We start from the raw sequence: 27,887 nt of genomic DNA, 5'->3' as shown, positions 1-27,887 counted from the left end.
GTTTTGTGTGTGTGTGTGTGTGTGTGTGTGTGTGTGTGTGTGTGTGTGTGTGTGTGTGTGTGTGTGTGTGTGTGTGTGTGTGTGTGTGTGTGTGTGTGTGTGTGTGTGTGTGTGTGTGTGTGTGTGTGTGTGTCTTCCCAGGGAATTCACATTCATATTGCCAGTTATGTGCATCATCCTTCGAACATCTTCTAAGCTGTTTATTCCACTTGTAACTGCTACAGTATTGGTCCCCCCTTGAGATGTTTTCAACTGTGCAGGAAAATGGTAATAAATGTCATGTCTCTTTGGTAATATAAAACAGATTTCTTGAATTTTAGTAAAATGCGGAATTTGTTTTTATCCCCTCCAGTATTTATATGCTCTTATCACTCCGAGTATCTTGATCATTTTTCAACAGCTGCATTTCTAGCAGTGCCGGATATTGTGGTATCAAAAATGTGCTACACTTTACAATTAGGTAATAAGTCGGAAATCAGAGCTTCAGCTGTAGTGAAATATTCCAGGGAATCAATACATTTCCAAGATATTAAATCATGTCCCGCTATTGCAGCTAAGCAACGCTGAACACTGAACAAGCCCTCGATCCAAAACACCATGCTTCATGCCTGCAATGAAAGGTCTATCACATCAAGCCACGATGAATGAATTAATGTCCCACTGCCAATCCTGATTGCCTGTTCCCAGTGTACACCCACCACCACTCCCCACCTCCCTCTAATTCTACAGCTAAACAATGATATCAAAAGTGAATTATGGGAGACCTCTGGGGTGGATCGCGGAGAGTAATATGCCAAAAAACTATTACAGAGGGGAAACTATGGGAATAGACCCCTCTGGAGAAGCGAAAGAGAGCGAGTGCGGAGAACTGAGGAGCGGGATCAAACCAAAGGGAGCCATTTTGGCAGGTCAGGTTGTCAGCCGTCGTCACCGGTAATCTCTGTGGCAGAGTTTGTCTTTTTAATGTCTCTGGCGTTCCACCAAAATCTTGTGTCTTTGCACATTTAATGAAATAAGCAAACAGTCACACGACAACTGAGCAACTGAGCAAAAGGCCTGAAAAAAAGAGCGTGATTGGCGTTTTGAGAATGTTGTATGGTGTACACTGGTGTTCTTGCAAGCCTTTAGCAAAAGCAGTATATTTCCCAGGAAGTACCAAAGCATATTGAGTTACTTCTATGCACTGAAAAATAAGGACTCTTTATGCAAATTCAGGTATGCCTTAGCAATTGTCATTCAGTTGTTCAGTCCAGTGGTTTAATTCGATTTAGAAGAAAACAGCAATGCCAAATTGTGTCTTTCGATAGCATCGCTGCAATGATTGAGTTATGCGTTATTGCATTTGTGACTTGAGTTTGGTCTGTTGCTCTGCAGTTTCAGCCTTTACCTGAGAACAGCTCAAGCAGCGAGAGAAGTCAGATCCAAAATCCTTTCATTTCCTTTGTAAACCACATGTCATGTTCTATATTAGGTGGATAAAGGACGTATGTGCCTTCATGTCTGCGCACCTTAGATCTGGCTGGAGATTTCTCCCTCCCGTTTTTTTCTCCTTCTCCTTCCCTTCCTTTGCTCTGTTTACTTTCCTACAGTCTCATCTTCAAGTGTCTCGTTTTGTCTTTCTCTCCCTCCCCTCTCCCCTGCTCTCCCCCCCTCCTCTTCCTCCCTGCCAGGCTCTGCAGCGCCGTACTCAGTCCATTCTTTGGGTAGCACAGGAAGTGAAACTGTAACACAGAGTTCACTGGTAATTGGCCACGGTCACGCTAACCAAACAGGAAGGAATCTGCAACTGATTAGAATTCTTCCTCCTGCAATAATAGTCCCCCCCCACACACACACACACCACCCACACCCCCCACCCCCACGAAATTAATTACATTCGGGGTCTATTCCCACTATTGGTTTTCCTGTTTTGAAGCTGCATTATAAAAGGGACAAATCCCAAGATAACACAGCCTAGCTAGTTTTTCAATTACAGAGAGACGGGCTAAGTCATAAAGGGCTGTAGAGACACAGGCAGGCATCCATCTATCCATCTCCTCATCCGGACAGGGAGCTACTGGCTGGTCAGATCAGTCAGCATGTCGCAGACTGCTGAAAAATCTCTTTGCGACTCACACATACACACACAGACAGATGCGGTTCCCTCCATCTTTGTAAACCACTGTGAAAAATAAACTTTTTTTAAGCAAGTCTTCCCACCTTTTTAACACTCACTGTGGTATTTTAATGCCTATTTTTAGCAAGTTGACTTTTTGTACATTTGAATAACATCTATTTGTGTAATCTTTCTAACTATGCTGTTCAAAAAGAGTTACAGGAAATAGAACATGCACAGTACTTCATATTCACGTAATAATGATGTCATTTTCTTTAAAACTCCAACATTAAGTCTCAAGTGTTTTAGATATGTGGAATTTATTCAAACTAATCCCAAAAGATCACGGAAGGGTTTAAGTATATAAGAAAATCACAGATGGAGGTTTTATTCCCAGATGAAAAGGTAAATCTGTGTTACACCACCACAAATATATTTATTATCCATTAATAAACTAAACTCCAACATATGTGAATTTGAAATATATCGATTTTTGAATACATTATGAACTGAATCTTTAACCATAACTGTGTGGCGTCGGCTGGCAGCAATACCAGAGGAGCCAGGAGCAACCTACCCTTACACCGTGTGTTTCTGAACAAATGTTCAAAAACAATCAGCTCTGTGTGAACGCTGCCCACCTGAAATGGTTTTTGATTTTGCATTTTGAACAAGTGTATTGCCTGATGCGACATATTCATTTCGCAAACGAGGTTAAGCACACAGGAACAGCGGGACGCCGGGTGCACATTGAGTGTGTTAAAACACTGTGGTGTTCAGCACCTTTCAAACTACAATGGAAATAAAATTGAAGAGATGCATTTTCATCTCATCTTCACAGAGAGACACAGAGAGCCTGGGCTGCTTAAAAAAATAAATGGATGCCTAACAATGTTTTTGATGTCCTATATTTAAATTTGTACGGTTACTTACATTACTCCTACTTCCCTGGTCTTGGAACTAATCCGATTGATATGGAAATGGGGTGCTCTGTTTCATGACAGAGTTGGGAAGAGAGAGGGAGAGAGAGAGAATTCCCAGGTTCGCTCCTACTCAAAATGTGGTGAAAACAGACTTTCAGAATCCTTTGGCTTCATGGTATTGGTTATAGGGGATTACACAAACCACTTAAAGCTCTACAATGAGCTGCTCTTTTCAACCAACAAAAAAACCCTTCATGCTGGACACATTCTCCACACTCGAGAGGTTAATCAGGAACAAATTAAGTCAATATTGTGATTGTGCAGGGCGCCATCAGCAAACATAGCATTGTATGTAATAAAGCTCAAATGTTTTATTTTTTTATTTTCTAGACTTTATGCTGGACTGTTTTTATTTTAAAGTCCTGATAGAGAATTTTTTTTTTTTTTTTAAACCTAACAACATTACACACGGACAGATTACAAAACTGTTGATGAAATAAATATTTACAAAAATGGGGCAATGTGTGGACATCAAAATTAAATATGGACAACATTAATGTAATATGAGGAAATGTTGCAAGATGAGATGAAAAGTTGTGTTATTCCTGCATTTATTTACAACCCAATCCTTAAATCGGACACAATTTCTCCATTTCAAACTACTTTGCTTTCTTGATATATTATTTAATATAGAATATAATGTATAAACCTCAGAGATCACATCAGATCATATTGTTGCAAAATTGTTATGTAGAATTATTTTGAATCACAGTTACTTTTTAAGAATATGTGTGTATGAAAGACAAACATACACCCTCAATTATACTTATTCAAACTGAATAAATCAATTACTAAAATGACTTGTTTTTATTACTAAAATTGTCATGTCTGTCAAACTGGCAGTAGGCTTAAGTAGTGTTTTCTCAAGCTCAATAACATAAATCACATATGTGGCATGCAGCCACTGAAACAGCACATTCATACCAGTATCTCCAAGCTTCCTGCTCTCTACCCAGGCAAATTCTTATCTGCTCCAAACTCTCCTTTTTATCTTAAACAGCATTTAAAATCATCACTTACCAATTCCCTTCCTTAGCTAAACAGCCATTCCAGCGTGTGTTGTCTGTCATTGGGGTTGAAAATTGGGGAATGGGCTGGAAATTGGAACCATCGAGGATGCCGTCCTGGAAAAAGAGGAAATCAAAGTTAAATGAGATCATGCATGCCAAGAGAATGTTTAACCAAAGGGCAAAAAGGAAGCTGGAGATAACAGAAGAGAAAACCGCTTAATGTTGTGTTACTGCAGTCTGTTTGGAGTCATGTATGCTTGTGTGAGTGTGTATTTGGAGGGGAGAGGGGGTGTTACTTGTCAATACACATTACAGTGTAATTTTATACATCTGTAAGTGTATGTGTGAATCTGTAAATTTGTATGTATTTCCAAGTAAATACATAACTGTATTTGATGATTGATGGGATCAAAATGCATGTGTGTGTGCATCTGAGCATGCTTTTATAGCCACGCTGGAATGTCAGCGCTTCCCTTTTTTTTTCTTTTTCTTTTTTTAAACGGTTGTGCGTGTGCAGGTGTGTATATTGGTGATGACGGGTATTGCAAAAGTTCATGCCATAATGCAGTCTAAAAATGTTTGAAGTGGTGCACCACAAACAATCAATCTTGAGACTGTGATTGTACTGAGCCACGGTGATGCAGATCTCCCATGACAAGTTCACTTCAAAAGAGTGGAATCCTGCCCCACCCAGAGCCCATACGGTTAGATGATAGACAGGCAGATGCTTCGTTATAACATGAGAGGACATCAGAGCGTAGGGAGCAACAAGAGGGATGGGCAACAGGAGTTAATGACTCTTAACTCTCTGTTTGTGCAATTTTCAGGCATTCATAAGACATTTTTGCAAACTATAACACTGCCTAACAAGCCAGAAGTCAGGTGATATATGTACAGTATTTTCATTTACACCGCAGAGATGGATAAACACATCACTTCTAATGTGCATACGTGTAATATCTCTTCATCAATACAAGCAAATAACAGGAATGTGTGAAAAATACAGGAAACCCTTGTGTGAATGTATGTGATATATGTTGCTATCTATAATCAAGAGATAACAAAGGAAGTAATGAAACCGGTTCAGTAAAATCACTGATTATCTGATGATGGATTAAATGTTTATCAAGAGAGCTGCGAATCCTCTTTTATCTAACGCAGGCCTTTCAGCTGACATCTAATCTTTGCACATTTGTGTCCATGACAGACAGGCTGGAATGGAGCATGTCTGGATTATGTTTATTCAATTTAAGTGAGCATTTATCCTCCCAGGTATTGGTTGCCAGTGTGCGTGTGTGTGCGTGTGTGTGTGTGTGTGTGTGTGTGTGTGTGTGTGTGTGTGTGTGTGTGTGTGTGTGTGTGTGTGTGTGTGTGTGTGTGTGTGTGTGTGTGTGTGTGTGTGTGTGTGTGTGTGTGTGTGTGTGTGTGTGTTAAGGAGGCAGAGTGATCATGAGAGAGTGGGCTGACAGGAGCGAAGTTTTCAGTTCATGAGCTGAGGTGAGAGTGCACTGAAAGGGGAACATGCAGCCAGCCTGCACATGTCAAGGTCAGAAGACATGTTCTTCCAAGGAATGAAGGGTGAGGTAGAGAAAGATAGAGATCTCACTCACATGTGCCTTGATGTGGTTCTGCTTTTGAACAAAAGGCTTAAAATATCTACCTTTGACTGGGTAAAATAAAAAAAGACTGGGTAAAAGTCAATAAAAATATTCTTTAATCTCACGTGTAAACTAAAAACTGAGATAGATTGATTTCTTTTTTTTGTTCTGTGATGCTGTTCCCTTGAACAGTGATTTTTTTTAAGGGAGAAATCCCACCTAGTTAAAGGGGGGGAAAAGTTTTTAAAAAACATGAAGTTGTCAATTTTACACAGGGTGATGTCATGTGAACAGAATACCTGTGGGTGTGTGCCATTCTTCCACTGAATCATTTGGCGCTGCGCTTTATTTCTTAATGCTCATTGCCATGAAACACTTCTGAAAGAATATCAACCCAGAAGCAATCTTTTCTGCAAGCAAAAACTAGTTCAAAGACATTTTTTCTTACTCCCCCCAATCCTCAACTTACTGTCCTGGCATCTAGTCAATTTCCAATTTGCAATGACTTTTACAAGATTTTTTCTTTTTTTACTGACTTTGTTGCAGCACTGAAGCCCCAGGGCCACTGGGTCATATAATTATTATGTGCAGAAAATGATAAGCATGTTTTAAAAGTGAAAATTAGGTTTAATTGTGGTGTATGGTTGCAATGTGAGCCTGACAAAACAAAAGTCAAACAACTGAGACTTTTGCATTATTTAAACAATTTGGGCGGGCTGATTTATGTTTAGTATAATTTTCAGGGACATGTGTTGTTTCAGTATTACCGTATGTCTGAGGTAATATACCGGATATATTTTAGAATTTTACTGGTTTAACTCCTGAGCCTTATGTAATTTTTATATTTCTTAGGTTCATCCATAATGTCTTTTGGATTATTACATGTGTCAGAGTGAGGGAAAATGACTGTTATTTGAGGGTTAATTCAGATGTTATTGCTAGTGACACACTGAAATCTTTTTTTAAAATACAAGAAGACACTTAACATGTCAAAAGGTATATAAACCTAGAGTAAATATGTTCAAAGGTGCAAAATAAGATAAATATGTACATAAAGTTTTGATCCTTCACCAAGCTGGCACCTCCATGTGCTTCGTGCATATTGCTGCACAGTTCCCATAACACTGAAAGATAACCTCAGACCCGACAGACGCTGACACAGCTCCAGGTTTAACCTCAAGTTAAACCTAGTCCCTCACTCGCACATCAGCGTCTATCAGAAAACCAAGCATAAGACAGTAAATAGAAACAAATGTGCGAGGTGTCCTTGGAGTAACCAAAACAACTGCGAGTCCAATTTCCTCCTTTGTCACTTTTTATAGCTTTACAGTCAACTGGAGAACGAGCTGAGAAAAGAACGTGTTGTCAGCCTGACTAAAACATTGGCAGCTCTCCTGCCCGTGTGTAAAGCTGACATCCAGTTTCCTGAGTGAAGTCATTTCCTCAGTAGACGTTTTGCACAAACACAGGACTAATATCCAGGGGGTGACTGGGTGTGTGTGTGTGTGTATGTGTGTGTGTGTGCGTGTGCTTGTGTGAGTGTTGGGGGGGGGTTCAGGGGCACTTGTCTTGAAGAAAAGGGCTGATGGCTAAAATTCACCTTTATATTTAATTTTACCCTTTCATCGTCAAGCACAGATAAGAGATTCAGTAGCCACAGTTAACTGTGAAAGTATTATGACAAATGAACTTTTACTATAATAAAAGTCCATTTATCAGAATCATGACTAATGGGGGGAAATACTTGAGTATTTTTCTCCATTATTCATGACAATAACAATACAATGTTTCCTGATTGTAAGGATGCATGTGCCTGGCTGCATCACTGACAAAAGAGAGGGTACTTATTATGGAAACAGTGCTGTGATGAATGTGTTGGAGCAACTCAAACTTAATCTAAACTGCATTACATGTTGTTTTGAATATACCTCCCTGATATGCCCATCTTTAATGTACTATCAAGTGCAAGGAGCAGTATTGCTTCGGTCTCAAAATTCCAAGCGGTGGAGAGAGCGAGAGAGGCTTTAAAATACTGTCTGTGAGTAATGCAAAATTTATGAATACCCCCCTCACATCTCAGCTTGATTTATGTGAAATAATAATACACTATTTAATGCTTAAACATAGCTAGGAGCGATCCCTGGCTATCAAGATGTACAATGGAGTAATGGGGCTGGAAGACAAATCACCTTGTGGACTTGTGATGCTTATTTAAAGGTGCTCAGGCAGATATATTAAACTATATGTAATTGTACACTAACTCTGTGCTGTAGGCAGAGGCGGCAAACACAGGAGGAGGCCAGTCATGATGCAGATGGAGTGGTGTAATCAATTTGACTCAAGCATCAGCATCCACAGCATAGAGGAGGGAGAGGAGAGGAGGAGGAGAGGGAAGACTCTTCAATCCACTACGTTTCCATCTTATTCACTCAAACTTCCTATACTGCCATCTATACTTCTAAAGAAAGTGTTGAGAAACTTCAAAATAAGTTAAACATGGCATTTACAGGATAAAGAAATGTTTTGGGTTTTTTTGTTTTTTTTCCCTGCTTAACAATTACAAGAAGAAGAAAAAATCACTTGCATCTGGAACTGGAGACAATAAATAAAAAACCCTGGTTGAAAGGTTAATTCTCAGGTTCAGGAGCTACGGTAGCTTTTCTGTGTATGTGAGTGTGTGTGTGTGTGTGTGTGTAGGTTATAGCACGAGGCGTGTTGGCTTTAAAGAAGAGGACCAGGTTTAAACACAGCCAGTGGTCACACAGATCGTGATTTATGTTTCACTGATTGCCTCATTTAATTAAAGTAAATGGCACAGCCAAAGCCAGGCCAAATTGTCCTGATCTGATGAATTGGCCCCGTTTTACCACCAAAAGCAGGTAGGGTAAATAAACAGGGTAATTACAATGGTAAATGAAGCCTCTGTGAGCAAACCGTGTGGGCTGTGGGCGGCTCTCCCAGGATGTACTGAAGAAGTGAACAACAGGCGTTCCCGTAACTTTCTTTTATCATCTTATCCTAGTGTCTCTAAAACCCTACCATGCCAAGAAAAACAGCCTTGCATACACACAGACATGTACAAGGTGCACACACTCACACATTCAGTGACACACACACACACACACACACACAAACCACAGCTCTCCTCCCACCCCCATCCTGGTGCGTTCATGTACAATTATAGCTACGGTGATCCACAGGTGTTGAATTCTTCTGGCAAGCCATAAAACATGATATGCATGATTTGTGCAGTCAGCCAGGTCTGTAATTTCATTCTCCTTTTCTTTCATTTTCCCTTCCTGGGCCACACGATCCATTTTCCTGCTTTATGAGAGTGCAGACACCCAGAGAGACTTTCAGGATGATTACATGCCCCGTGCCATGGGGGGTCTGAGAAGGAAACACGCCAGGCTAAGAGCCGTGTCAAACCTGGGTGAAAACATCTATTTGAATAAGGTTTTAAATATTTGAACTGCTTGAGGTGCGCTTCATTTATCCTCCCAGACATTTGCACACACACTCAAATGCCGAAGCGTCAACTTCCAGACAAGCTATATCAGATACTAATATATTTGTGTTTCATCTAGTTAAGAATTCAAAATATATATTAAATATTTTGGCCAGGTATGGAGCCTGCTGTCATATGAGCAGCACTGAGCAGCATTCAAGCCCTCATGGTCTTGTGAGTCTCAGGCAAAATAAATCAAGCGTACCTCACATGCATCGTGTATTTAAGGCTATACGCATATACAGTTGGGCCTGATGTCACAGCACGTGGGTTGGACTGTTGGCAGAGAACTGCGATGTCCTCCAGGGTAAACTAAACAAACTCTGTCTGCCACTTTCACAGCGTTGCCTAAACGTGATCAGGGTGAGAGGTAGTTCCTCTGCTGTGGAGTTATCCAAGTACACACACACACACACACACACACACACACACACACACACACACACACACACACACACACACACACACACACACACACACACACACACACACACACACACACACACACACACACACACACACACACACACACACCCTGGGTTATATTTTTACACATACACACCTACAGTAGAAACGCCAAAGGAGGAAAACTATAAATTGAGTTTGTACATATTAAAACTGAGTCATTATTATAATCTGATCCAAGATTCACACAAGCTTATTTCTAATATTACTCTGAGATTTACCATGGCATGCGGTTATCATAAATATAATGTTAATATCTATGTAAATAACTGCTTCTCGTGGATTTAAGATGAGGCTATGTTAGTAAATGGGAGTGTATAAGGATAAAGGAATGTGAAAAGCTAAATAGGCCACAGAGCAGAATTTTGCATATTGCACAATTTTGTTGGCTTTGAAAACCTGTCGACTGACAGAACTCCTACAGCTTCAATACATAAGTAAATAATATTCAGACGATAGCATTAATCCTGTGTGATTGACATTTCATATCTGTGACAATACTCAAAATAATTAAAAACAGAAATCTTGAAAGGTAATAGCTTCTCAAACCCATTAAGTAGTTAAAGGTTATGAGAAAAAAAAACTGGATTATTGCTCACAGCAAAACTCCTAATTAAATGACACTACGTAATTTGTTTCTCAATCCCTTTCTGTTCATAAGCACAGCGCAGGTTAAATGAATGGGCAACGAAACATGTGTGTCATTTACCGTCACTCTGAGGAGACAACAAACAATCTTCAACCCCCCTCACCCCTTTTTTTCTGTCTATATATATTAGAGTAAAAGCGAGTATGGAAGATTGGATAAGCAGACACACATTTCCTGGCAAATTGTTTGTTTAATTACTTTTTCTTTCCTTTTCTTTGGAACACACTTGCAAAGAGGGATGCTTCCCCCTCCTGGCTGCTCCTAAGAAAGCCAAAAGACTCCCTGGTCTCCTGTGCCTGCCCTCAGTGCCACATATTCATTCTGTTATCACTGCTTGTGACCTGTGTTGGACGAAATAGCTTGGTTATATGTCTGTGTGAGTGTTGAATGCAAATCTGAACAATGTCTGCATTACGTGGGCAGCTAACTTCTTTTTTTAGTTCACTAAAGTTTGACCAACATATCATCCACTTCTAGATTAAGAGACACCCCTATATGTATTCAGATATGTTAGTGTACAAGAGATTCTCAATATGGTTTTATTCATCTCATTTAGAGGATATATCCAAAAGAACACGTGAGGAATGACTTCAAATGAATATGGAAATGCATGAAAAGAATTGCAGTGATTTTCTCGATCAATACTATAGCTGAACACACTTTAAAACGGAATTTCTGTTCCCTTGAACTTTATTGTTTATGTAGGCGTGGGGGCTATTATTTGGTGACCCGTGATATTACCAGGACAAACCCCAATAGGTGAACCATTATTAGTTTTAAAATTCCATGCAAAGAGCTGAAATGCCTCAACTTGGTGAACTCAAAGCTGGACTATGATACACTGGATAAACTGGATTCTCACAAACTCAAAAATACTAAAATAATCTTACGTAACAAACTAGGGCGACAACTGATTCTAATTTTCTTGATCAATTCATGTGAAAATTATTGATTTATTGACCAATTTATCATTTGGCCTATGAAATGTCTGAAATTAGAAACATTAATACATATTCAAACAGCAACAAGCAATTATTCACATTTGTGGAACTGGAACCAAATAATTTTTGGTATTTTTCTTTTAATTATGTCTGCCAAAAATGACCTCAAAAAAGCATTATTATTGTTGTTTAATTAAAAATAAAAATTATGTCAATTGACTAATCAGAAAATGGACTTTCAGCTTGATAAAAACATGCAAAGCGCGTTAATTCACTGTCAACTCATAGAGTAATGTCAGATAAGGTAAAAAATCTTTGCCCAAAAGGTCCTTATGAAGCTGCTAGTGTTGTAACTACACTGTCAGGTCCTGTTTTGAATTAAGTGGACTATTTACTGGATGTAAATTGACCTTCAACCCTGATATGAAGCCCTCCTCTGACGGCAAAAGCATATTAAATGGAGAATCTAAGAGGTCCAACCCACCATGCACCTCTTGCCCTCTGATGACAGAGAACAGATGAGCTGAATTTCAAACGTCCACAGCCACCAAACAGTCTGGCCAGTCGGCCTGTCTCTGCACTGTGGTCACTGGCAGAGGATAGAGGATGGAGGGGAAAATGAGGAAAGGGGAGGAGGGGAGCGAGGGCGTGAGACGGGTGGTGGCGGTGGGGTGGGAGGAAGAAAAATGTAAGAGCAGCAAGCCTAGCAGATCAAAGAAAATAACATGGGAGAGGATATGAGTGCTTTGAGAAGTAATATCGGCGAGATAGCATCTGTTTTCCGTAGCATGCAGGAGGCTTGAGACAAGCCCAGGAAAAAGACAACGGAGAGCGAGTGCACTTTAGCCGAGGATAAGACCAAACACAAATGGGTTATTAGGAAACCCTCGATGTAATATCTGGCTGACATTAAAGTGTCTCTTTTGAAATGATTCACTGCCGAGGATGGGGACGTTCATGATACTGATGGTGAATAAATAATATGAGAGATCATTATATATACGGTGGAGGGTGTCTATACACGTGTGGATCTGAGGAAAAAGAAATTAAAGAACAATAATGTCATCTCTAGTACACTGCAGGACAGTTTACCAAAACCAAAGCAGCAATTGAAAAGCCAGTTAATGATTAAAATAGGTGGTGTTAGAATCTCACCTCTACACTCACCAGAATTTAAATGGGTTTTAATGAAGAAGGAATGAAGATAGTAGCTAAAACCTTGCCTTGTACTGCTTTGTCCAGTGTGCAGTGTGTCCTGCTCAAATGTACTACCTCTACCATGCAGAACCCTATCTGCTCACCCAATCTGAAACAAAACATAATAATCTAACTAATGTTTCATGTTATTTTTATTTCTAAAATGAGTTTGTGGTTCAAGGTTGACCACTGTCAAAAAAACATCTGAAATACTAGCTGTATGTGCAGGACACTGACCCAGTATTTTAATTTCTATGGTCCATACAGTATATCAAAACCATTCACAGGTCGCGCTCCCATATGAGCCTCCTGAAGATTGAATAATGTCCTTCCTGATCCACGCTGCAAGAGGCCATATTGGATCCAGATTTCACTGGTTCAAAAGTCATTTCATTCTCCTTCACTTCTCTCTCTCTCTCTCCCTCTCTCTCTCTCCTTCTCTCTCTCTCTCTCTCTCTCTCAAGCCTCCCCTCTGCCTGCTTTATTTATTGCAGGTCCAGTGGTGTGGTACAAAGCCATTACCCGCGCATATGTACCTTTTTGAATAATCAATAAATAATTATTTTATTATTTAATAGGATCGTATGGGAAAAGGAAATGGGTTTTATTACATAAATCCATCACGCATGATGAATGGACACACTTGTAAAGTTGGAGAGGGGAAAGTTGTCGGAAAGGCCTGCGCCTGCGCTCAACTGCTGAGCATTGCTGAACACTTTCTCAATGCAAGGTTGTAAATATGACATTTTTGTCTCTTTGGGACTGTCAATTGGAGTGTAAGGAGAATGGGGGAAGGGGATTGTAAATTCAGAGAGATTAATTAACCTTTTACATTTGCGATTCAGCCCTGCATCTTTTTCTGTAGCCTATATTGTGACCCCTATGCACAGAGGGGTGAGAGACCTGGCCGCAGACGGCCCAGGGAGTGTAGACGTCTCATTCCAAATGAGTTATTAACAGAATTTTTTGAATAGATGGAAAAATTGTAGCCTGGCCATTTAGTGTCATAAAGGCCGGGTTGGCGAGGCGGCAGGGGCCTCCCAGGGACAGGAGGCAATACCATTACAATCAAATCTGAGATGGAAGAGGGATTGAGCTGTCCATTCTGAATTTTTATATTGTCGGAGGGCCAGGGAGGAAATAATGCCATCCTGGAGTGTATTAACCTCTGGCTGGGGAAAGAGGACAGAGGGAGAGAGAGAGAAAGAAAGCAGGCAGAAGGAGGGATTTAAGATTGGACAGAAGGGAGAGAGGAAGGCTGAAAGAGGGAGGAGGGGGGGTATGACGAGATGGTCGAGAGACAGAGCAAGAACAGAAGAAGGGAGAGTGGGGAAAAATGCCATAATGCAATAATGCAGGATTTAGTGAGAAAGAAATGTAAGCGGAGGAAATTGGGGGAGAAGAGCATATATGGACATGAAGGCAGGGTGGAGGAGGAGGAGGGTGGAAAGACAGAGAGGGATGATGAGGAAAATCTGGAAGGAATGTGGGAATGACAGCGAGGGAGGAGATGAAAGAGCCAAGGTTGGGGAAGGAGAAGTTGTCGAGAGTGATGGAATATGGACATTCGACAACTGGACAATTTTATGAGCTGTAGAGCTGCCCTGCAGTGTATACCTGCCCACAACACAAAGATACTTGATAATTAGGATATTGTTTTATTGCTGAATTTTCACCTTATTAGCATTCAATATTGTTCTTAAAAGTAAACGCATTAGTAGCAGTAGTAGTAAAAGACGACGCATTTTCAGCAAAATGCATTTAAAACATTGTGTCAACATCACTTTAATGTTGTGAATGTTAATATCTTACACAACCTTACATTTATAAACTAATCATGTTTTGTTTGTGAATCTTAGAATACCATTAAACTAACTACCATGGCTGTCAAACAGTGGAGTAAAAGGTCATATAAATGGAGTTTGTAAGTATAAAGTTGCATAAAACTGAAAATACAGTAAGGTAAAGTTAAGTACAATATATTGAGCAAATATACTCAGTTAAATGCCACCTGTGGATATATTATCCTCAGGCTCCTGTTTTAGGGTGAAGTCTGAGTTCACATTATGGGTTTGAATGTTCATTAAATGGTCCTTTTAAAATATTAACTAGGCCAGTGGAATAGCATAACTCCACAAATGAATTGACATGATTTATCCAATAAGTTTCTTGCATTGGAAAAAAAAATCACAGCATGTTGCTACACTGGACAAGCCGGGAGGAGTCGCATATAGAAGTGTGCAGTGCTGGTGGACAAGAGACAGTAAACTCACCGTAACACAGGTAATGCAGCATGTGTCGTCTTTTTAGAAGCATGTAGCAAATCACTGAATGCCTTCATCTTCTGTTGTTGTTGTCTCATAACGAGCGCGGACTAACACCGTGTTTACCGGTTGAAACACGACTAAAGGTGTCCAAATGTTTTTACCGCGCTCGTGACGTTAGCTTACCTGCTACGGTACGTGAGTCGGTCGACCAATAGCGTCACAGTTCAGAGGTCGCAGCAGAGCGGAAGTTGTTGGCCGCTTCAGCTACAGGTAACTGTTAGCATCCGACGAGCTAACAGGTTTCCCTAACGTGTTTTGGCTGCTTGTCATTGGAGAAGGGAAATATGAGAGGTTTGGAAATGCACGGGAGATGAAGCCGGCATGTCCAGGGAAATGGATTTCAAACGGAACAGCCTCTGAAGAAGAGGATAAGCTAACGTAAAGAAACCAGGAAGTGTTGTCGAAGGTAACAAGCTTGAGAAAAGCAGCGACAGGGATTTAAAACCAAATACTGTCTGTTATTAGTTGTACTTCTCTCATAGATGTAGGCTAACGACTGGTCTTAAGACTGTGCTAGAGGATCAATGACAGCTTCTGTTTGTGATTAAGTTGTTAGCAGTCATGTAGCTTCATGTAGCATAGGTAGCTTCACTGGCTATCATACTTTTTCTTACAAGGCATGTATTGTTTTCTCACATGACAATCTAAGGTTTGGGCTCTTCGGATTAAGGATTAAGGAGCACAGGTCATTGTTTTCTTCCCACATTTCCATAAATATTCACAGCTAATAACATGCGGTGCTTTGTTGAATACACCTCAGTAAGTCTGAATATAACACATTAAGGGCTATCATGAGTGATAGAAGAATAACACAACCTCTTTTCATGTCATGGAATAAACAATCGACACTATCTCTAAGTAGTTATACATAATATAACAGTTAATGTCAACTGTTATGATGCAGTTTTAACTCATTTAACTGGAGATTTGGAAACATGCAAATGTAGGATTGTGCAAGTGTTCACTTTACTGATAATCTTCCACTTTAATAAAAACTGAATTACAAGATGACTAACTTCATTGCGGAAGTGTAGCTCTCTGCACAGCATTGTCAACAATAATCATTTGCATATTCAAATGATACAGAAATCGTCAGATCATCCTGTCGTTGCCATGTTGGTGCAACAAGTTTAACAGGTCTTGAAGTGAGTGGGCACTACTTTAGGAAAAGCTGTTAGATGAGATGTTTCAATAGTTTCACTGTTGTTTCAGATTAGTTAGGTCATGCTAGTTACTGCACTGCATATAGTTTGAATGCTGTCATAGTCTGCATTGCTAATACAAATTAATGACGAGAGGAATGGCGTCTCCCACCCTCTTTACTCCTACCAGAGCCTCTGACTGTGTTCAGCACTTCAGCAGGAGAAAAACAGACCTATACTGAATGTGATCATTGTTCAACTCTGTCTTTGTGTTCACGCAGCTCCCAGCAGCTGCACACACAATGAGTGCCAAGTATGGCCTGGTGGGCTACAACAGTTCACGGAAGCACATTTCAATCTCCATACCGTCGTCCACGGAGGTGATGTCACCACACATAAAGTCCGTGGAGGAACTGAGGGTCCTGGGAATCAACCTGAGCAGCTTCAGTGCCCCAACACAGTTCTTCATTTGTGTGGCTGGAGTCTTCCTCTTTTACCTCATATATGGATATCTGCAGGTATAGTTGGCAACCAGAAAGTAAACACATAATATAAGTGATGCACTGGCACACACACACGTGTATATCTTAAATAGGAGTTGAAGTGAGTTACAATGAAGGAAGTGCTGCTGTTGTGAAGGTGTGCATGCATCATGAAGCTATCATTACCTGATTATGTCCTTATTTGTGATTCTCCTCAACTCAGGAGCTGATATTTTCCGTAGAGGGATTCAAGCCTTTTGGTTGGTACCTCACTTTGGTCCAGTTTGGCTTCTACTCCATGTTTGGACTGGTAGAACTTCAGCTCACACAGGACAAACGCAGAAGGTACAACTAACCCTATAATCTCTATAAATCTCAATAAATTTATGTAGTCAGCTTTTTGTAACACTGACCCATGTAAAGATTTTTTTGATGCTGTTAAGCAAAACAGGAGTTTATACTGTATGATGCTATTCTTAAGAATGGATATACCTGTGAGCATCCACCTGTTGCTGATGTTTTTTTATTAGTTTGTTTTCTTGAAGCACTTTTCTCATTCATTTATTCTTCCTGTCTTCCAGGATACCAGGGAAGACCTATATGATCATAGCATTCCTAACGGTGGGCACCATGGGCCTGTCTAATACCTCTCTGGGCTACTTGAACTACCCAACACAGGTCATCTTCAAGTGCTGTAAACTCATCCCTGTCATGATCGGAGGAGTGTTTATACAAGGTCAGCTGATGTTATCTATATATGTATTTACAGACCAAACATTAAAGCTGCAGTGCAGGATTTTTGTCTCCCCCATCTGGTAGTGAGAGTAATTACAAAAACACTGTTGACGTGGTTATGTCACAGGCTGTGTCACAAAACCCCCACAAATTGACTAATTTCGCTATCAGAATTTGGTCCGATAACAGTTGAAAAGTCTAGAAGAGCCGCACAATTAAATTATTTTATCCCTTAATGTTAGTTTGACTGGTGCACGTCCCTAGGGGCACACTTAAAAACTCTTTTATGTAGAAAGATTTATCTGGCAGTGATAAGCTTAACCAGCATTGTGTGAACTCATTTAACAAAGGTTTGAATGTAAGGGATGTTCATTTATATATAAAAGTTCCACACTGCAGGTTTAACTAAATATTTACTTTGGTGTGGTTTGTGTTGGTGCTTTTTGCTTCTGTCTTTATGAAATTATCCAATTTGGAAAAAGTGGAAAGCTTAAACCTCAATGAACCGTTAAGGTTAACCGAAGTCAAGATTTTCAACTTAAGCTTTTCTTAGTCTGTTTTCTGGAATTCCACACAGACTTAGATATTTCATTGTGTTGGATTTGAAGTTTTCATAATTAACACAACTCTTTCACCGTAAAAGGGAATTTAGCTTAAATGTGTACGGTCAAAAAGGTTAAGTATTTGACATTGAACAATTCACAAAATTCAGGAATTAGATTTTTGTTCCTAGGATTCAAAAACTAGTAAAGTATTTTTATTCAGTAGATAAAGGAATCACTGAAAGTAATCATCATTACTTAAATAACTGCAGTTTAAATTTCCATGTTTTTCTTGAGTGAACTTAAAAGTAGTTAATAATCAGTCAGGAGAGGTAATTTTGGAGAAGACACATCTTTTTACTTGTTGCTGCCATTGCACGTTTCCTTTGAAGCGATGACCACCTTTCAACTCTAGGTGCCTCCTTTTTATCCACGTCTGTTGTTTTCGGTTGTCAGAGCCCGGTCGGCAGTACTGACTGTTTCTCCCTGCTTTCGGTTCTGTCTGTCCTTTCATCCTCACACCGGCCCTCTCAAGGTTCTGCGTCCTTAACGTCAGACAGGTTTTTGTGCATCTCTCCCCCCACTCCCTTTCCTCCATCTCTCTGGATGGGTAGATGTAAGGACCACGGTCCCTGAAGGGGTCGAGTGGAAAACAGAATTTGTTCACTTAGAATGCAAAATGGAAAAGAAAGTGAGAGAGAGGGGTGGGTGGATGGAGGGAGGGGAGGGTGTTAGGGTTGCATCTGATGTGAGACCCTTCAAAGGCAAGTCAGGGAATCAAAGCAGAGCACGGCCAACCTGATGCTGCGTCCCCTTGTCATCCTCAAGGCATCCATCAGTCAGCCTGTTTTTGGCAGACTCCTTCATCCTGTTGTTTTTTCACACAGCTTTTCTTTTCTTTTTTTGCCGTGGATTGTTACGTGCACAACTTCAGAAACTTTGAATTGTGAAAAGTGCCCGTTGCAAAAACTTTTAGTTCCATTTTAACCTGAGTCCAATGTCAACTTCTTTTATTTAAAAGAGGAAGATCATCTTCTGAAGATTTCTTTGCAGGCTGTGCTTGAGGAGAATTACTCTCCCTGTGTAATGTCTGAATTTGACTTCTCTGTGTTTGTGATGTTGTTAAAGGTTTTGGAAATCTTACCAGTGCCTTTATATTTAAATTTAGATGTCTCGCTTTTATGACTTCTTAAATGTTTCCTTTGTGAAGTTTCCCAAATTTGATTCAGATGATTTTAAGAGTGTCTGGTTTCAGAATTACAGATAAAAGAACATTTGAAAGGAATCAGTGCATTGTTCCTGTCTTCCAGGTAAACGCTATAATGTGGCTGATGTGTCAGCTGCTCTCTGCATGAGTCTGGGACTTATCTGGTTTACGCTCGCTGACAGCAAAGTGGCCCCCTCCTTCAATGTTACAGGTAATATCTCCTAACAATCCATCCTGCATACTCAAGGTTAGGTTTTTAAAAGTTAGGTGTGGCATTGCAATAAAGCTGAGATGTGTGGCGATAATAGTGTTTGTGATTAGCCCCAAAAATTTTAATAATTAAAGCAACTCTCCTATTTGTAAAATTATTGGTTGTGAATACATTTAAAGGCTTTTAATTCAGTGGACTTTACCTATTAAAAGTCTGATACTGGAATTTAGGTTTAATTTGTGTCTCTGATTGCTAAAAGATTTGTATCAAAATTTAAGTCACTGTTTGTTCTGCTGTACAGATCATTTTATACAAGCTGAAAATAATGAACTTATGACAGGTTTAATATAGTTTTAATACAAAACTCTTCATGGCTCCCCAGTGTTCTTAAAACCTAACTTTACAGCTTGAGCTAAAATGGTTTGTCTGTTTATGTGCCTTCCTAAAAAAAAATTGATGTTCTCATATGTTTGTGGCGTGCAGGTGTTCTTCTGATTTCCCTGGCGCTGTGTGCAGACGCTGCCATCGGAAACGTGCAGGAGAAAGCCATGAAACTCCATAATGGCTCCAACTCTGAAATGGTACTCTGTTTATCTAACTTAAGAGCAGATGATAAAGTATGTAGCTCTGTTTGACTGCTGGATGGTCCATGTTTTGGCTGTTAGATATGTGATAACTGGTGTTGTGTTTACAGGTGCTGTACTCGTACTCCATTGGTTTTATCTACATACTGACAGGTCTGCTCTGTTTGGGTGGGCTGGGACCAGCCGTAGCGTTCTGCTCAGAGGTAAGTAAACCTTTAGACAATTATATGAGATACCACTGGCATTCAATATAGCTGAACACAGACTTTATTATCACAGGGGTTATTTACACAATTTATCCACTTTCACGTGCTAACAGATTGCAAAACTTCTATCTTATCTTTCCGATGAACTGATTCATTTGCTTAAATAAACAGCATATGATGATATGTGCTTCCACTCTTCCATAACCTTTTGAAATGTGACAGGCTGCTATTTTTTCATTCATGCGTCACATCCTCATACATCTATGATTTAATCATATACAGTAAGCACTTTGCGGTTCACCAATTCGTTTTCCTTCCATTCTGAAGTGTCCTGACGTTACTGCAGAATCAGGAAGATGCAACGTGTCAGTGATGAGTAGATATTAAATTTGTTCAATCTTCTTCTCTCCTTCCTGCCAGCATCCTGTGAAGACATACGGTTACGCATTCTTCTTCTCTCTTACGGGTTATTTCGGCATCTCCTTCGTGCTGGCCTTGATCAAGCTCTTTGGCGCCCTGGTTGCAGTGACAGGTCAGAACAACAGTTTGTCAAATCTCTTCTAATCTGATTTATCTTAGATTGGTATTGTTTGTGTAAATTTAAAATATTGTCATTATTTTAAATCCCGCACCATAATTATGTTTGTAAGCAGTTAACCATATTTTCCCATCTAAAGAGAAGATATATGTCTTTGAATATAGCCCAGGTTAGAAAGTTACATCCACTTTTGTTTCTTTTTCCAAATTTAAAAAAGAGGTCATGTAACAGGCATTAGTGTAACTCATGACTGCATTTTACTTCTTTTGCAGTAACCACCGGGCGAAAGGCCATGACTATCGTACTTTCCTTCATGTTCTTCGCAAAACCTTTCACTTTCCAGTAAGTACTGTCACCTTTTGACTTTGATCAGTTTTCTTCTCATTTAAAGTAAGTTGAAGTGTGACCACTGACCTCTCCTTTGACTAATAAAACTGGATTTGGCTTTGCTGCCCCCGGTTTTCATGTCCTCAGTCTATTTCCATTTCCTTGACTACTCCTCTGCTCCGTCTGCCTGTCTCTGACTCTCTCGCTCACCCTTCAACTCCTCTCTGCTGTCAAAAGGGTCTCGTTTACTACTGTACCTCTCTCGCTCTGTTTCTCCATCATGACTTTCCACACTCACATGCACACAACACAAAAAAAACTTCAGTGCATCTTCTTGGCCAACTTTGTTCTCCCTCCAGCTGGTGTGTGCCCTCCACCGTGACCAGGCTCATAGTCCCTTGCATTATTGTAGTTTACACTTTGTAAACTAAGAGATTTTTCTTTATTATTGGAAAAGTATATATCCTATCAGTAAATTGTTGCTTTGACCGCATTCCAGCTTTGGTTCTTCTACCTTTTTATAGAACAACCACAATGCCTGGTGAAATACAGAGGGCTGACAAATTAAATGTTTTTAATATTTAAAACATTTCTAAGGAGTCGGCAACCACAAGCCTCCAGAACAATTTCTGTGCTTCTCGGAGCAGAACTGTAACTCTACTCAAGGGATGATCCACCATTCCTATAAAATATATTCCCTTATTAGAGGTGTTGATAATGATGGTGAGTGCTGTCAACTACGTCTATTCAAAATCAAAAACGTTAAATTTGGTTGAGATCTGGTGACAGTCAATGCCATATCAACGATTCTGTGACTCATGTATTTGATGGGTCTGTCAGTGCTAGTCTTAAAGATATAATGCCACACCCTGGGTTGGCAAATATTTGTCTCCTCAGCTCTACAAACAGTTTTAGTGTTGGCCACAGCAGGCAGATTAAGTCTTTACATAAGCACACTGTTAAACTCTGCTCTTATTCATATTGCATATCCAGTTCTAACGATCGTATTCATTAGCATCCTCGTTTGCAGTTAATTCCATTTCTTCTTCTTTCCCTTTTAAAATATCTAACCTCTGTGTCTCTCCCTCTTCAGGTACATTTGGGGCGGCCTTCTGGTGCTCTTTGGCATCTTCTTGAATGTTTACAGTAAAAACAGAGACAAAATGAAGCTGCCTTCCTTCAACGACCTCAGGAGCTGGCTGCTGACAGGAAAGAAAGTCCGATTTCTCTCACAAAACGTATAGGAGGCACCCATGGGCGTAGTTGGAAGTCCTGTGCAGGCACACTGTATGTCTCTTCAGATGTGTAGAGTTCAGAGGCCCTCCTGTCTCAGGAGATATGCTGAAGCATGTGCCCCGGCTATGGGCCTCATCACCATCGACTTTGAGCCAAGGATGGGTATACAGGGTCTGACTGCCAATCAGCCTCACAAACGGCTGAAACACACTACAATGGATGATGAAGTCACTGTTTCCTGTCTCCCACGCAACCAGTACACCAAAGGTGTAATTCTGATGGAAAACTGAAATAATCCAAACTATCTGCAGCAAACTGAAGGAACTTTATCTATTTTTTAAAAAGATGATCAAGGCTAGTGGGTCATTTTAAAGCATTGTTACCAAGCCCCACAGAAACATTCCCAACCTGGAGGGCCACCACCAAGGACTTAAAAAACTCTCTAAAGGGAAGCCAGCGCCTTAGCTAACCAAATCGCACAGTTTTGCACTGGAAAAGACTTGTACACTTAAACCCTTCAGTGGTTTGAAAAGCTGAAATGTTGGAAGGAAAGAGTACAGAACAACGTGTCATGTCTGAGATGAATGTTTGTCCCCTACATTAATAAAAAAAAAAATATTGATAAAAAGGCATATTTGCCACTGCATGTGCCAGAAAGACAGAAGATAAAAACGGATTTACATAATTATTGTCTTGATGAAAGTGACTCTTTTTTCATCGTTTATTGGTAATTATTAACTGACTGTGCCCTAAATCATGAAAATGTGTGATCATATGGGGATATTTTGGAGAAGAAGGAGTTATTTGCTCCACTGTACATCAACAATTCAACATCAACTGCCATAATTTGCAAACCATGTGTTTGGGTGAAAGGGTACCGCTCTTTTTACAATAAAACAAAACATGTTGTTTCTCTTAAGGCTCATCCAGTGTTTTGTGTTTGTGTGTATGTGCTTGTTTGCGTGTGTGCCTGAGTATGTGTGAGTGAGAGTTTGTGTGTGTGTGTGTGTGTGTGTGTGTGTGTGTGTGAGACTTGTCAGCCAACCCTTATTCTCTCCCTTTGCACCACTTGAGAGAAGAGTTGAAATGTTGCCAAACTGTGTGTGTGTTTATCCATCCAGTGGCCTTAGGCATGTTTGATTAGGAGTCCTGAAAAAAGATAGCACTGCTACACAGAAAATAAACAGCAGTCTTCACTGTGCCTGTGTTGTCCTGTTCATTTGGATCTACCCTGCGCATCTGTCATGTGCCAGTCTGCGTTCTCTCCAAATGATAACAGTTATACAGCCCACACCTGGTTCATCAGCAACACTACAGATTCCTCTGCTGGGACACGCAAGCATTTTATGTGTGATTTGGCTTTTCATTTGTTTTACTTGTGTTACAGGGTGTCTTTCACACGCACACACACACACACCCCTATTTCATTGAGTCTCTGCTTTTAGTATAAATATTACTGTACATCTGGTTTTAATGGGAAAAAATGCAATCCAGTGCGTAGATGGTCATTACCCGAGAGATCTGGGCTTGTCCAGTCCTATTCACTGTTTATCGTACACTTATGCCTGTTCAACAGCAACGCTCTTTTGATGTGCATTGCCTCTCTGACAGGAACTGGTGTGTTAATGTTTCTCATTTCATCTGCAAAGCTTGACTATAGTTGTAAATGTAGATACAGAACAGTGCAAAAACAAGTTTCTATTTTTGGTCTGATAATCAAGGATGAACGTATATAGCAAAACATAGTTTAACACAGTGTTACTCTGCATGTGAAGATAGAGGGGCACAAAATATAAATAAATTACTGCCTGAGTTTACTGTGCCAAGTGATCAGAAACATGCCGAAGTGCCCTGGAGCAGAAATCCGGCGCTAATGTTCTGCAGTTTTACAACTAAGTAGATACCTAGGTAAGCAGAAAGTTTCCCTACAAATGTCAATAAAGTGTTACATTAATTCCCTTGTGCGGTACTGAAAATCTGGCACAATATATTTTTTTAAATGTTTGCAAACCCAATAGGTCAAACCAAGGAAATGCTGTGTATGAAAAGTCTTTTGTCCGTGATGATCATTTTTATATATGTGTGTGTGTATGTGTATCATTGTCATGGCTTGGTGTGAAATGACAAAGACTTGCCAACTCAGCAGGAGGCAGCTGAGTGTGTGTCTCTCTTTCTCTCTCTGATCCTGATAGAGGCCCAGATATTACAGTCTCACTTCCAGCCGGGAAACCTAACGCTGGGCCAATTAGTAATTTGGTATTTCATACAATTTGGCAGCTTGTGTGTGATGACAAACTGACAAAGATCCCCTCTTCTCCAGGGAACCTTTGGCAGTACAACCGTACACACACACACACACACACACTGAGAGCTGCTAAGTTTTTCTTCCAAAGCAAAGTGGCAAGTGTTGCACAGATTGGGAGCACATAACTCAATTGAAAACAGAAAATGACTTTGGATGCTTTCTTGTTTGGCAGCAGATTCTGGTTTCACACAAGCACAAAAAAAGGGAAAATATTTTCTCAACAGGCAATTTTATGACACGCACCGCCTTGCTAAACTACTGTTTTCATATGATTGATGAGCAGTGAAACAGTCCATTAGAGGTTGAGAGGTCATGTTCCAGTGTTAAAACATTACTTTGCCATTATATACACCTTTGATGTGCAGCGTACAGCACTGCTTCATCGCTGTGGGAACGGCTGTTCTCCTGCAGCTCCCTGAAAGGTCATTATGGGATGGGAAAGCCCAGTTGACCTAAGGCAAAGTACATCATTTGTCTTTTAGCACCAGGAGAACACACCTAACAAAGCAGGCTGACCCCTGTTAGAACGCTGAGGATTTTGGCCATTTTTCAAAGCCACAGAAGAATTTACCATCTACTGACGTCAGCCGTTTTTTTTTTTTTTGTTGTTTTGGACAAACATTTTTCTTTTTTCATGAATTACATCAGTGGTGCATCTTTTGCAGAGCTATAAGATGACAAAATATGAATGTGGGGGAATCTTTTCATGTATGGTTGACTGATATTTTAACTTGTTTTACAGGTTTAAGGAACATGAAAGAAATTAGTGAAATCATAATTTATATACATTAAAGTCTTAGCTAGCACTCCTTCTCACCATTTCTTTCGTTATTCCTGCGTTTACCCTTTTATCTCTCTCCCTCCTTTTCCTTCTCCTACTTCCTCCTCATTATCCATCCCCCACCTCCCATCACACACACACACCACCTGGCAACCTAGGCCATCCAACCTCTGCTCTCAAATGGCTGCAGCCCTTCCTAATAAATAATGGGAGGTGTCCGGAGCTCATCATCCCAGCAAATAGGCTGCTATATAATATGCGGCCCACTTCAGATAGGTTGCTATATAATATGTGGTCCGACCTCAGATAGCCACAGCGGGGAGGGCTGGCAGCCCATTCATTATGGGTGCAATCAGTTCAGTGGGGGCAGCAAGGTGGCCAGGTGAGGGATATGCCGTTGTTCTCACACAGTCATGTACACACACACACACACACACACACACACACACACACACACACACACACACACACACACACACTACACTTACATAAGCAAAGAACATTTTGACATTTTGGGGATATTTGTTTTCTTGCCGAGGGTTAGATGAGAAGATACTACCAACCAGGATTCATTTTGCATTTTTCTTTTAGTAACATCACTGTAAGTTTGTCTTCATGTTCTAAAGGGGAAGTGTGGCACATTTCCAGGTCCATATTATATTCTAGGGCTCTACTGGAATATCTTTGCATGATTTACTGTTCTGGAAGAATTTCTCCTGCATCCAAGAGGGCCATGTTCAGGACCTCAGTTGTGGAGGACACCAGCTGTGAAGAAGGCCATCAAGCTGAAGAAGGAAGCCTTTTAAGTCTGGCTGGCCCAGGGGTCTCCTAAAGCAGCAGATGGGTACCAAAGGGCCCGAAATTCGGCAGTTTTAGTGGTAGGTGATAGGTGGAGAAGGACTTTCGGTTGGCCTAAAAGAAGTTTTGGCAAACCATCAGGTCTACCAGGGAAAACTTATGGATGATTGTCGAGCCTTTGTAGACCAGTCTATGGTCTACAACTGCATGTTCTGAAATGAACTGGTGGACACCTTCACAGGCATATGTTATACTGAGTAGTTCTTTTTCGATTTGTCCGTATTACATCCCCACATCATTTAGCGTGAATGCAATGGGTTGCCAGTCATGTTACTTCTGGGGGAAAAAAACAGCTCTGAAGCCCACTATATGATGCATCTGATGAATTCTTATTCGGTGTCACCGGGTCATAAAACCTCAGAACAGGTTCATCTGAGAGCAGCATCTTCAGGTTATGTTTCCACTCCCGTTCCATTTTCAGTTAGCTTTTCTCTCTACATTTTTCTTGCATTGTGGCCGTGGCGTGTTTTCAATTGCTGACACTCTTCCTGGATCTGATCTGATGCCCTCACTGTTCCCACAAATGTCAGTTCTTTCACTCCGAATTACCATTCATCTTTATTCAGCTTTAAATCGGCTTTTCTTGTTGCTTCAAGAACATTTTTCAATCTCTCATGTTCAGCTTTCGCATTTCCCCATACTAAGATGTCATCCATTGATGTGTCCGCTCCTTCTAGGTGCTCGTAGATCATGCGGGTTGTCTTGCAGTACACCTGAGAGGCAAAAGTGATGCCAAATGACAATCTAAGGAACCAGTAAGAGTCACACTTCTCAATTTGTTTTTTGTCCTGCTTGTCCAGCATAACCCACAATATGCAAAAATACTGCATCTTGATTTTTTTCACTCTTCTTGTAAATAATTGTAGATAGGTTCACCTCAAAACTGCCTAAATTTCCAATTTTCAGCCACATTACCTGTCAACGTAAGGTTGGGCGGTCTGTCTTCTGGCACTATGTTTTTTTATTCTGTGGGTTCTTAATTAACTACATCGTAGTCTAACTTGAAAGAGATTGTTTGTCATATAAGTTACTCTAATTAGTCACACAGTTACAGGAGAAAGTGCCTCTACATGTACAGTTCACCTAACTCAGGCAGAAGAACCCCCTCTCTGCACATGCTCCATCTGATAGGCATACAAATGAGAATAGGCAAATGACTGTTTGGTCTTATCATTACAATGTCCCCTTTAAAATTACTGCAACAGGTTCAGGAGTAGCTTCTTTCTTTCTTCCCCACCTAATTTGCATTTTCCATCCTTCCTTTCTTTCTTTTCTCCATGCATTTATTCCTTTCTTCCCTATTGACTTTCAATTTCCTTCCTTCCTTCCTTTCTATATCCTCCTTTCCTTCCTTCCGTCCCTATCCATAGCACCCCCCTCCTCCCCACCTCTTCCTCCTCCTCCTCCTCCTACCTCAGACTCATTACACCCCACCCACCCATACCCCCAGCCTCTGTGAGAAACTCTCCCCATATAATATGATGGCCATCTGCTAGGCTGAGCCACGCTTCCCAAAAAGCCCTGGGGCTAGATGTTTATCTGTCGTCCCCCTCTCAAACTCCTTTAAGGATGCAAAACATATCAGCGATCATCGCCGCTACAATTAGCACAGGTGCTGCTGAGCTGTAAAGTGATCAGGAGAAATGGGAGAAAACATAATTGAAGTGGATTAGAGCGGAGAGGTGGGAGGGGGGGAAAAATGAAATAAAAATTCTGGAGGCTTGGACAGCAGCCCTTCTCCATACTTGTGTTTGAAATTCACTGTGCTGTGATTAAAATTGGTGCAGAGTGGTGGCGGGTGTCCTGGCAAGGAGTTTTGGTTTTTAACAGCTGTTCAATGTTTTTTTTACCCTGCTGTTTCTGTGAATGTGGTCCTGTCAGGATGACATATGGATTTGGACAGTGGAATTGTGCATTGTATAACCAAGATCAGGGGTTTTTATACATGGACTGCATGTAT

The 27,887-nt window shown here is 40.5% G+C and overlaps 1 protein-coding gene and 1 long non-coding RNA gene across 2 annotated transcripts in view; one reads left to right on the top strand and one right to left on the bottom strand.

The window, feature by feature from the left end:
- Positions 1-14,802, bottom strand: part of LOC134002223 (uncharacterized) — a 43,979-nt gene extending 29,177 nt beyond the window's left edge. Inside the window, exons 1-2 of the long non-coding RNA XR_009927581.1 lie at positions 14,720-14,802; positions 4,099-4,202 (exon numbers count right to left, since the gene is read on the bottom strand). This is a non-coding gene — a long non-coding RNA (uncharacterized LOC134002223). The remainder of the gene's footprint in view (positions 1-4,098; positions 4,203-14,719) is intronic.
- A 171-nt stretch (positions 14,803-14,973) lies between these two features.
- slc35b3 (solute carrier family 35 member B3) lies at positions 14,974-22,892 on the top strand. The gene is made up of 10 exons (XM_062441703.1): positions 14,974-15,179; positions 16,197-16,433; positions 16,621-16,742; positions 16,979-17,133; positions 18,985-19,092; positions 19,576-19,673; positions 19,787-19,879; positions 20,303-20,414; positions 20,693-20,762; positions 21,841-22,892. Exons 2-10 carry the CDS (start codon positions 16,218-16,220, stop codon positions 21,989-21,991), a joined length of 1,125 nt encoding a protein of 374 aa, XP_062297687.1. The 5' UTR covers positions 14,974-15,179; positions 16,197-16,217; the 3' UTR covers positions 21,992-22,892.
- Positions 22,893-27,887: the final 4,995 nt, after the last annotated feature.

This window comes from Scomber scombrus, chromosome 20 (assembly GCF_963691925.1).
Source record: "Scomber scombrus chromosome 20, fScoSco1.1, whole genome shotgun sequence".
Lineage (NCBI taxonomy): Eukaryota > Metazoa > Chordata > Actinopteri > Scombriformes > Scombridae > Scomber > Scomber scombrus.
Note: the sequence above shows the minus strand (reverse complement) of the source record. Positions and strands in the feature narration are given on the sequence as shown.